At 42.9% G+C, this 12,625-nt stretch overlaps 1 protein-coding gene across 1 annotated transcript; it reads right to left on the minus strand.

The window, feature by feature from the left end:
• Positions 1-3,078: 3,078 nt before the first annotated feature.
• Positions 3,079-11,451, minus strand: bmf1 (BCL2 modifying factor 1). Its single transcript, XM_088318362.1, has 4 exons — positions 11,283-11,451; positions 9,614-9,810; positions 8,778-8,974; positions 3,079-3,477 (listed from the first exon to the last, which is right to left on the minus strand). The coding sequence occupies exons 2-4, from the start codon at positions 9,783-9,785 to the stop codon at positions 3,361-3,363; spliced, it is 486 nt and encodes a 161-aa protein (XP_088174488.1). The 5' UTR covers positions 9,786-9,810; positions 11,283-11,451; the 3' UTR covers positions 3,079-3,360.
• Positions 11,452-12,625: the final 1,174 nt, after the last annotated feature.

The following is a 12,625-nucleotide window of genomic DNA, read 5'->3' on the forward strand; positions in this document are numbered from 1 at the left end:
TCCCTAGAAAATCACCAGCTTTTAATACTCCACCCTTGATCTATTTTTCGAGGATCAAACAGGCTTCCCTGGATTGAAAGGCGATGGACGAGGTTTGTTGTTGTCCTAAAGAAGAGCAGTAGCTGCTTTCATTAATAAGGCAAATAAATGATAAGGAGATATTAAAGTTGAAAGGCAAGATGTGTCATCTAATCAACATGAACCAATGCCCAAGTTTGCTTTTAATGGAAACGATGATTTTTGGGGAGAAAGTGACGGAGTGGATGATACATACTTGATGCCATCTAAGTCCTTTTTGTACAAAGTTAAATTTAAACTAAACTGTTGCTCTTTATGACAGACTACTAAACTATCACTACTTGAAATTAGTGAAAGGCTCATAAGGAAAACAAGAAATGATCGCACACACAAGTGTATACAGTAGAAATGGGCAAATTGACAAAAAAAAAAAGAAAATAAATAATGAGAAAAAATAAATTACATGAATGAACAATAGGTGTGTCTTATAGGAGCAATACAAAGAAGACTTGAAGAGCCAGTGGCGGGACGGGGCACTACATGGACTGGCTCAGCATTGAGGATCCGCAGGAAACTACAACCACATTCAGTGCACGTCACGCGCCTCCTAACTACACGCTCAGTAGCCCCCATCACCACCGACTGACGGACAGTCAGCCTCCAACTCCGTGGTCAAAATGTACCATTGTGAGGACAAATCGGGATGAAGAAAGACAGAAGAGACGAGGTTTCGTCATGGGTGGCAACACTGCTCTTTCTCCGACCGTGTAACTAATTCTCAAGGTCACCAGTGGCCCACAAAGCCTTGTCCCTGAGATATGTTGATTACAAGAGGATAAAAAATCTAATCATGACGCAGTGATCAACTTGACACATTGTTAGGTGCAAGTAATTACAGACCGCTCAGTGGGTCCAAAAGTTGGCCTGTGTTCACCAATGGAAAAAAAAAAATAACACAAATCTTCGACAGTGTCTTCAAAACATAGTAAATTAACAATAGGAAGTAACTTGTCTTTAGTTCGCATAGTGAAAGGTGGTGGCGTGTGCCTCACATCTGGCTCTGAGTACCAAAGACAATACAAGAATACAAAGCGGGTGTAAATTCCAAGAGAGTTGCCTGAAAGGTTTCGATTTCACCTGTGGACTGTTTGGTGTGGAAAACGACACACAAAGCTGTGGCCTGACAGGACCAGGGCAATTTTCTTTCCAGCCAGGTGGCAACACTGATTGAAAAACGGACTATGTGAAAACCTTCATATAGGGTGGGGGCGGGGCGGGTGGTTAGGTAAGAAGTGGAAATCTTAAAGGGTGTGCTAGTGCAAAAACAGTGGATCCACAGCTCCACTTCAAGGGCTTGGAGGTCTGCAAATTACACGGACAGAACAAATGCAAAAACGCAAGATGGAAGAGGATTTGGTGCTCTCACCAAATACGCAATTGACTTGACTTGAGTTGTCATTTAGTGCACTTACTAAAAAAATATTCTTTACAAGTTAGAGCACTGATATTTTGTGTCTGCCATTAGACACGATTACAGCAGATGGCTCGATACACTGTATGGACAAAAATATTGCGACAGACGGACTGCATCCAAAGGAAAGCGAAAGAGGAAGACGTGAGTCTTTCTTGTGCAGCTCTAAAACTTCTCACTTTTCTAGGAAGACTTTGGAGTGTGTCTGGGAGGTCAAAGGTTGTCGATGTTGGATAAGAGGTCTGTTGGAATTCATCACAAAGTTCTGCTGGAACAGAAGAAGGGGCCTTTCCAAACTGTTGCCATGAATTTGGAAGCACAGAATTTGGGGGAATTAAAATTCGGGGGAACCTAATAAGTCCAGCCAGACCACTCCATTAATTAAAGACCTACTATGTGACAATGTTTTTAATCCACACAGTGTAAGAAACGTGATCGACGCATAGGGCTCTATAGCCGTAGACAGCGTAAAAACTGGCACGTCTCGATTTTCATGCCTGTGCAAACCTTGTTTAGTGTTTTGGGGACTTTGGCAGACCGCTCTGCGCCATGGTGGCTGTCGCCACGTACAGAGGGCATTTACTTTGTATCTGACAAATTAGTGGCCGAAAGTTGCCGGAGTGTTATGCCCGCTGGAACCACTTGTAAGTAATGCCGCAGGTCAATAACACGATTTTGGTGCCTCGAACGTGTGGTGGATGTCATCGCATTTCATTCAGAAATATGACCGTATGAATCACGATAGAAATCAATTCATTGAATGCATTTTTATTATTATCATTTTTATTTGATTTTTTTTTTTAAATCTTCCCCCGCCTGGTTGTGACTGAGCCCACCTCAGCCCAAGTTAAATTTGAATTATCTGGCTGCAGAGGACTGCTTTCCTCCAGTTTTTAAAGGGAATGGGAGGAGCCGATTTGATTGGCATAATCAAGTCGGCTGCAAAACGCAGGTGTTTACCTGTGCCAAACTGAGTATGTCTGCGCAAATACAAAAAAAATTTCTAGCCCGCCTTTGCGAAGATTTAGACCACGACTCATGCCAGACTTACGCTGGCTACGAAAATGGAGCCCAAAATCCATATTTCTTGCTTTCTGAATAGTTTCTTTTTACAAGAGGTTTATAGGAAGAGTGACCAATATTAAGTTCTGCAAACTCCACCCGTGACACCTCATGGAATAGCGACAAATACTGGAGAATGTACGTATTGTAGTTGAACGAAATATTTGTCTTGCTGAGCATGTACAGAAACAGTCTGTGAATGTTATTTGAACAAATGAAGGAGTACGACAGGGAAATGACAAGTTCACAACATTGTAAAGAAAATGAATGTAACCATTAAGTGAGGTGCAAAATGCGTTTTCTGAGAAGTTGCCTCTTTGGAAATTTGCAAACAAATCAACTTGAGTGGTTACCTGAAAAAACTTCACCAAGGTTTTTGGAAAAACAAGAAACACACACCACATTTCCTTTTGTTTTCGACCATCATGTAAAATTCTTTCAATACTCTTTACGGCAGAAAACATTGAATAAGGCATTCCCAGGGTCTGTGGAGGTCATCAAAAATGGATACATTGTGAAGTGCAAAAAAATGGAACTAATGTACTGTACAAAAACTACAACACCACACTTATAGCAAAATATGAACATTGTCCTGTCGAGGAATCTCTGGGCATCTTGGCATCTTGTTGAAAAGAAAAACCCCTGTATAAAAGTTGCATGTCTCCGTCCCGCGGTGACCTTTTGTAACCCTTCCACGCCTCAACTGTGCCACCACTCCCCGCAAACAGACCCGTGTTAGATTTGACAGTGCCATCGGGAGTCCAGTTCCTCGTGGAGATGATTAAAAGAGACGCGAGGGGAAGACCGTCTCACCTCCGTCTTGCGCCGCCTCGCCCGGCCAAGAAGCCCCTGTCGAAGAGCAGGCCGAGCACGGCTGTGGCCAGACGCCACCACAGAAGCCCCCGCATCCTTTGGTTTCGATGATACTGCAACAACAAACAGAGACCAACGTTGGCGAGGGCACAGAGTGAAACGCAATCAATAAGCGCTGGGTTATAAATAGGCAGGGGCTATAAACATGAATTTGTGTTTGCTGACCGTCAATGAACACGGTTCAAAGGGTTACAGAAGCTAAAACGAAACCACATGCTGAAAATGATAATGACATTTTCACAGCGGTCTTTCTTTACCACCAAGTGGAAATCTTCCCCACTTTCAGCAGATATTCTCCGTCCTACTGTAAATGTGAGCACACTTTTGTAATCTTTCTGGCAGAGATGCGGGAGGAGGAGACGCTTAGGTTTTGTGAGCCAATTGGACTGTGTGTGCGATTAGCGGGATAATACTATCTCAGCCATTGAGAAGCTGAGATAAGATAATTGCACCAAATGGGATTAGGGAGTTCTTGATGAGAGGCAGGGAGCCTCTGGGAAAGACGTCTCAGCACGCGAGAGAGACAGTAGCAGACCGGCAGCTCATCTCTGGACGAAAGGCAGACGCGGCTACGCCTGATAATGCTAAGGCCATTTCAGACTCGAAGGACTGTAAACAAGGCTTCAAGTGACAGGATTGTTGGTGCGCTTTAACTCTCTTACATTTGTCCAGCGTAATTTGCTCTCAGACAGAAATCATGCCTTTACTAATGAAAGGTCGTAAATTTGAGCAAATATCGGCCATTTAAGTTGGTTGAGTTCATTAAGCAAATGTTCAGCTCTGAGGGAGTTTTCGTATTCAAAGTAGTGAGACTCGAGTATCACAATGCACATACCTCTATGATTAATAAAGGTATGAACTTCTCCGAGAAAATTCCCCTTCTTTTTTTTTTTTATCTCCAAAAATATCTTGCAATCCAAACAAATAAATGCCCTATGGGAAGTGCCTGCATCCAAGTGGGAGAAATCAGGCTGAGCCACAATTGCATTTTGCTAAATTTGTGAAACGTGATTGCCTTTGTAAAGAAAATGACTGAGACGCCACTAAAAACAGCTGTGCTACATCCAACTCATCACAGCTACAACTCACAATTATTTTAATAATCGAATAATTCATATGTTGTATGTAGTTTTTCGAGTAATTCTTGAATAACATTTAAAAAAAAAAAAATTCAATTTGCATTACTTTATTCAAAAAAAGGACATTCATTTAAATTGACAGTGAAGAAAAAGAACAAGAAACATAAATCAATTAGGATTCCGTGACTGGTCTGCAACATGCCCGAACATTTTGACCATAGTTTCCCAAAGTAACACAAAATATTATCTAGCGATTATCAAAATAGTTGTCAATTCTTTTGATAATCGATTAATGGTTGAATAATCCATTCGGACACAACAAGGCAAAATGACTACTTGTTGTGTTTCCTTAAGAATAATTTTCCACTAGTGCCATCTCTTGACTATTCTTTATGAAATTGAGTTTGTTTACGTGACAGTCAAAACAAAATGTGTGAGCGGCCAAGAAGTGGCATTTGGGTAAAACCTCAAATATAATTGTGTGGTGAGCAAGTGTTGCCTAAGGCTGGCTGACTGCCAACCGGGATTTTTACATCTAGACCCAACAAATTGTCTAGGCAAGAAATCAAGTGAAAAGAAGAGAGTTCTGGAGTTTTCTGTCCTGTGTGACTCGCCGTGCGTGGGGGGGGGGTACTTTGAAGAATATTACAGTTGATGAGGTCACTTTAACACATCGGAGCTAACATGTCTGTGCTTGGTAAACTTTGATTTTGTAAGTGAATATTGCTTACGTTTGATTCAAAACAACTTGTGAGTGACTCAGCATTTGAACTAGAATGATTCACTTTTCAATCAGCGTCAAAACGTAAACTCAAGCTTAAAGCCAAACTCACGTCACATTCCAGGCTATGGCCTGAAACCAAAATGAAACTGTAAAAGAATGTGTATCGAGATGCAATGATATCGACGAGTCAAACCACGGCACTTAATTAATCACTCTACCCAAGTGTGTTTACTACAAACCAGATGAGTAGAAATTCATCTTTAGCAACCGTAACTGAACCTTCCCTTGACAGTGACCTTTTGTGCTTCACTCCCATCAAGCCGAGAGACAGAATGAAGCGAGGAGGCCTGTCAAAACTTGGAAATAACTCATGCCACCAACTGTCAAAATGAGTCTCTAAATTTAGCCGGCAACAGCGCACCAGAGTTTAGCCAGATGCTCAGTGTCGTCACTCGAATGCCGTACTGATGTGCTTTATCAGTGTCCCGTGTGGGCTGTCGATCAGGCCAGCTGCTCACAAACTTGCTCTTATCTCTGCAGCAGAGCAGGCCCGCCTCCGAGCAAGAACAAACTCTCACCAGGGAGGAGATGAGGAGTCAAAGAAAAATAAACTTAATGACGTTGAATGCTAGCGGACAACTATCAACAAAAAAAAAAAAAAGGGAGATATCCAAGTCACCTTGGTGTGTTTTTAGTTCTTCCCTTCTGCAAAGTGCTGAAACAGCAAAGATAAAGTAGTCATGTGCATTACACATGCACACACCAAAAGACACGCACACACACACACAAGGCAATATTCAAACCAGCTGTCAACACCTCCTATCGAAAGCACCAGGAGTCATCGGTGTGTTAAAAAAAAAAAACACGGGGATGAAACCCAACCCTGCTCCTTGCCCTGTGCAAGCTGGAGCCGTCTTCCTGCCATTGTGACTGTCATTATCGCTATGTCTCAAATGGCGGAGCAGCTAATGTTGGCAATCCTCTGGGGACTTGAGTGTCCCCTCTAGCCCTCTCTGACAGAAGAGCAATTTATCTGTCAGCATCCTCCGGCACTCCTTGGCTACCTAATCCCTGCTTTAGCCAAGGGGGCCCGCGAGCTCCCACGGAGGACCCGCACAGCCACAAGGCTCCTCGATCCATCAACCAGATGGCAGTCCAAGCACTTGGACGGCTCAGGGACAAGTGTCTCGACTGAAGAACTGCAATCACCCACTGACAGGAATGAAAATGGATGAACACTAACACTATTATTGAGTGAGGGGTGTTTTTTTTTTTTTTTTTCTTTTTCACGGGAAGTCAGACCGTGTGATAGTGAGAAATGGCAAAAAGCTGATAAACAACTTGCATTCATGTACGAGCACGTGCAGGCTCAATGAAACTAATTGCACAACAGCACCACAGAGTTGGATAACCAATTACTTAGGCTGCACGCATTCAAAACTGCACACGCACACACACACGCCCACGCACGCACACACATATGCATACAAAGTGTCGGCATGCGGTTCTCCTTCCTAATTAATGACAGCAATTCCCCCCATTCTGCTCACTGAACGACAACAATCCCTCAATTAGCACGGCACGGCCTCGTCATTCCTCTTGTTCAGGATATGACCTCACCTGTGCTCCACTGCTGTTTACTCAACCAGCGAGGAGAACACAAACCACTTCCTCCGCTCGACTTTTGGCGTGCGTCAGATGGCCCGGCCGCACTGCACTGCTCCCGGCATAAGGTCCGTATGGCTCGGTGGCAACGATCGGCATGCGTGAGTCATTGCTGAGCTGCAGCGTTGTTAATGACTGCAGCTTGATTAGTGTACGAGAAAATCTCAAAATGATTCACACCTCGTATTTTATTTTGGGGCGGGGGTTTAGAAGAATTGTATGTGGAAGGAAAGAAAAAGAGGAAACCTCTTTGGAACACATCCAAACAATATTGGAATTGAAAAAAATATTATCAACGCAATATTACAATTAATTATTTAAGAATACATTGAGCTAACTTATTTTGTCGCATTAAAAAAGTATTTCTCATTAGAAAATTGAAATGTCATTTATTTAAGTACATGTTAAATATCACATTGTCGCTATCGCAATGTTCAATAGCCATATCACGTACGGCATTTCCAAGTATCATGCAACCCTACTGGTTGGCAAAATTTCAACTTTTGGAATGCAACGAAACACACAAAAAGTGTATTGAGATCTCACTTAATGACAGTTCCACTTCAAGTTTTTTGTGTGACTTTTTGCGACCAATTCTTTTCAAAACTGTTGGAACATTGGAATTCTATGGTAGCACTGTAATTTGGTCATTTGAGGTTAATTTCCCCACCTCACAACCTCATTGACTGTTATACCAACTCCCCCCACCCCTTCATCCCTGCCCGCATGTGTGTAGACGTCTTATTATGGTTTCTCAGCTGACCGCTCCTCGCCCAGTAAAGGGGCTGACTGGAGACTCCCTGGAACCGCAGCTGCTCCCCTCGGACTCACGCGTTCGGCTTCAGGTTACATGTTTACGCACTCCCGCCACTTCTGCTTTTTTTGTGCGTTCAAATATACGATGAACCACTTGTGCAACAGGAGACTTATGCTTTGCAAAAGAAATCTCCAAAGGAGTTTTGTGCTGTGCACTGTCACAGTTTTACAACCCAGCACATAAAAGACATGAAAGTGATGTTGCCCAGTCAGTGACTTTGTGGACAGTGTCACCCTGACCACAGTACAGAGTGCCGAGCCGAGGCCAAGCAAGCATCTTGTATGCTGCTTGCCGACATCGCAGCTCACAGAGAAAACAGGAGAGGGGAGAGTAATAAACAGGAAGAGGAGGCAGGGGAGGGCTTGGTGAGGTGGGGGAAGGGCTGCCCTGGTTCAGCCTGTCTTTGGCTTGGGAGGAGGGGAGCACGCACACACGCACACACACACACACACACACAGCGTCTCCAAAACAAATATGGCGCTACCACAATAAATGAGAGCAAACTTTTGCTCCAGCATACTGTTATCCTTTCCTGGCTTTAAAGGGGGCACTGATCTTTATATAAATTGTGTGAAAGTGATGGAAGGCTACTTTTTCCAACTTAACTGCATTCCTCATGTGACTCACATTTTGCTGATGGTAGCGTTACTAATCATCCACAATAACATAACAAACTTAACTTGAGTAAGATGATGACCCAATGACATCAGGTAAATTACACAATCTCCCTTAAAGTTGCTAATCAAGTTAATTAAAGTCATATGAGCACAGACAGCTCTCAGTGAGACGCAGTGCAAATCGACACTGCAACATCAATATTACTTGTGTTCAAATGCACATCTGCAGTGAGAGTAAACAGGATATATATATATATATATATATATATATATATATATATATATATATATATATGCTTGCACGGTCAGCTTTTGTTGACTCAAAAGCTCCTCGAAAAGCAGTAAAGAGACAGAGCAAGAGTAACGTACTGTATTTCTGAATAACCATTCAATCCGTTAAATGCCGCTGATCACGCCAGTCTTATATGTGTTCGTGTTGAGTCCTCCTCACCAGCTGTAAGTGTTCCCGGTGAAATTGGTCTCCAATCAGCTGGAGTTTCTGACCGATGCAGGCCTCTATGCTCCGTGCCACGGGCTGCTGCTGCTGCTGGAGTTGCTGCTCCATTCCCCCGTCGCTTTCTTGCAGTCTCTCCTGATCACCAACAAGTTCAAAGTGGGCCGGGAAGTGCAATCGAAAACCTGCGTTACCTGTTGAGGAGTGGAGGTTTGGTCTTGGAATTAGTTAACAATGTACAGAAAATAGTGCAGCAATGACACCTGAGGGACTTTTCTTTGTGTACGTGTGTGATGATGATGATGATATAGCAGGCAGGAAGAGCTGCCAAGAACTGGAGAAGAAGTTATGGCTTGGCTTCAGGCTGAATTTTCACAGCTGCTGTATTTTCTCTTGAGCCAATCACAGTGAGTCCTTTTACGGTGTTAAAAGTCACACTCACCTAATGTGGTGTAAAGTCGGTATCTATCGTCACTATGGAGCGACCCAGCAATGATTACACATACAGTATATGGTGCCATTGAAACTTTGCTGTCACTGATAATCAGTGACAGCCTCCTCACACAGGTAGTCACCCCTGTCATTTTGTCCACTCAGTCACAATGGCAGCCTGGCGCCTTTTGAATAGCAAAGCAGCTGGGTACACTCCACACGCGCCATAAAAACTGGCCGTGATCACCGACTGTCAGGCGCCACAGGTCACATCAGTGCAACAACACACTTTGCCATTTCACACATTAAAGCGTCACACTCGGATTCGACAACAACTGTCTGACATGCACAAGGAAACATTCCCCTCACAGCTCCTTGGTGGTGATTTATCTTCGACTCACCGTAAAAGAGTGGTCTTGGCTCCTCTGCGACTCCACAGGGCAGCATGCCGTTGTTCGACGCCAGGACAGGGCCAGGTGTCTGTGTTGCCCGCTCCTCGCACTTTATCTCCTTGAATGTGGTGCGCCAGCAGTGGGGGTCTGGCTCAAACACATCATCCTCCTCATCCTCCATGCGGGGACGCTACACGATGAGTGCACTAAAAGGTTAAATGGGGGAAAGAGAGAGAAATATGAGATGGAGGCCACAGTAATTTGCTGATTATATCAGACGTCGTTCTAATACACTCATAAGCATACTAGACAACCTGTCTGGTTTATAATGTGTGTGCTTCAATCAATAAAACCACAATGGACAAGCTGGGTAAGCGATGAGGCCTCCCTCTGTGGGAAGATGACAGTTTTGTTCCTTTCACTGTTTAAACCGCACAGTTCACTGTGGTCATAGATTGACTACTGAGGTAAATGAAATGTCGATTTATTTTGTCCATGTTGACCAGACCATAACTTGTGACACTCCTGAACAGGAGGTAAAAAAAGGCAGTTATGAGTGTACATTTAACACAACACACATTCACACAGTTAGAAAATCTTGCAGCTCTGCCGCCAAAATGCGCTATTCTTCAGTGACAATGATTCATTGCACTCAACTCTGAGTCAGTTGGGAGTCAAAGAGTTATCAAAAAGTTGCTTCACCAGCTAATCCCCCAGTCAACATGGAGTTGTAATACAGGGTTACACTACTACCACACCACCAAATTAGGGCTCACAGAAAAAGAGTAATGACAGTCTTGATGGAAAATGTTCAACCTCTCTCCCTACTCTGGCCTGTCAGCTGGCCAACTCTCTGACATGAAGTTTTCATTTCTTCACCCCACACAAGCAAGTGCAAAAGTACTGTCTAAACCGTGTGCCCGCACAATCAACTCTGAGTAAAACCACTCCATGCTTTGTTAAACAAACATATGGCAAGGACCATAGAGGACTCAGATGAGCCAGAAAGAAAGAAAGAAAAAACATCCCGATAACCTGAGTTGCTCTTTGCTCTGCAGCGAGCAGGATTTGTGTCATGGCTCCCCCTGCTGTAACACAATGCAGCCAAGGGAAGGCGATGGGGGTTGTGTGTGCGCGCTTGATTTATGCGATGATCTCGTAATCTAATTAAAATGGCATTATAAAGATGACATATATTAAGTTAGGACATCATAATTTGACACGATCGATTGAGACCTAAACATTTCCATCGTATGTGGGTGTATGACACATGTATAAAATAATCACACATGTCGAAGCAAAGCATTACACGACAACACACATCCTACAACATTCTAAACAATATAATAAGGACGTGCAAAATTAAACTGCACGTTTCAAGCGATTACCCTGTAACCTCGTAAATTAAAAAAAATTAAAAAGCGTGTGAGTTAAATTGCTATGTTGTGTTTAACACTAATGCAATCGTAATAAATGCGAGTAAAACACATAGAAGTCTATATACGGAGAAATTATTGTTTTTACACGTTCTTATTTACACAGGAAAGCCAGTGATGCATATTGTTATCTTAGTTTCGGTTTCGACACGACGTTAAGAGTAAATTGAGTTAAACAGGATAAATGTGCAAGCATTTTGGTAAAAAGCCGGCTCACCGGTCCGTAAAAAAATTGAACTTACCCGTTACACAGGCTTCGTAGTTAACGTGAACTTAAGACCAGATAGAAGAAGACAAAAAAAACAGGTGAACCGACGTTTATATCCTGCCCGGTCAACCAAGTTTCGCCCGTATCTCCACCACGACAACTTCCATTCTGTGGGGAAAACTGCGACAAGCCGATTTCATTTCGCCGACGTCAGCTGCACCAACTAAACTCCGCCGTCGGGGCGGGGCTCCTCAACTTGGTAAATAAGCCCTCTTAAAGACACGTAGATTTATGTCGGTCCACTCCCATGGGCCCGGGCGGGGACAAAGCACTTCCCTTTAAGACTCCCTTGCCGTAACCAATCGTCGAGTTTGTTGTGATCCTGCCTCTGCCATCGCGTATTCAGACACGTGGACGGGAAATTCCCACTCTCACGCGAGCTCTTGCACGCCTCTACTACTCGACACTACCATCCTCATCTGGTCCCGAAAATGCACAGAGTGTGCATGGTCGTGCTTCAGGCTGATTTATTGATCATTTATACACTTTCTTTAAACCTATTGCAGCAACGACATTTTACCAGTTCATAACTAACTAACTAACTAACTAACCAACTAACCAACTAACTAACTAAATAAATAAATACATAAATAAATAAATACCTACATACATACATACATACATACATACATACATAAATACATACATACATATATAGATACATACATACATCAATAAATAAAAATGGCGCCTGGTTTAGTAATGTAATGCTATAGAAAAAACATATTAAGTTAAATAATACATTTGCAAGGTTTAGGTTGAAAAAAAAAAGCACCGTAATCCATACATGTTGAGGTTTTTTGGTCACTCTATTCCTATACTAGTCCAGAAATATGAAATAAAATAAAATACTACTCCATGTGTGGCTTTTGCATGTGTGTGTGTGTGTGTTTTGTTCTGGATACTCTGGCTTCCTTCCATGTTTCAAAAACATGCATGCAGGTTTATTGAAGCCTAAATTGTCTTTAGGTGTGGGCATGAACTGGTGACCAGTCCAGGGTGTTCCCCGCCTATCGTCTTTGAAGTAATGTCAAATATAGCACTGGCTCATAATGCAACGGTTGAATATTTTGCCCTCTTTGAAAGTGTTAATGAAGTGAATATTAAAATATTTGATAAATGCCCTCTAATCTCGTTGCACACTTGAGTACAATGACAATAAAGGAATTTCTGATTCATGATTTTTCTGTATTCCATCAGATTGTGCAGGTTTACCTAATCTTGCGTCCAGCGAGTGTATTTAGACATTTAACCAGCAATCTCAATGAGCCCATTTAAGTATTGTTGTGCAGATCAGGTGTTGCTGATCACCCTTCC

The sequence above is a fragment of the Idiotropiscis lumnitzeri genome, chromosome 1 (assembly GCF_059441095.1).
Source record: "Idiotropiscis lumnitzeri isolate Australia: NSW breed Sydney's pygmy pipehorse chromosome 1, RoL_Ilum_1.0, whole genome shotgun sequence".
Lineage (NCBI taxonomy): Eukaryota > Metazoa > Chordata > Actinopteri > Syngnathiformes > Syngnathidae > Idiotropiscis > Idiotropiscis lumnitzeri.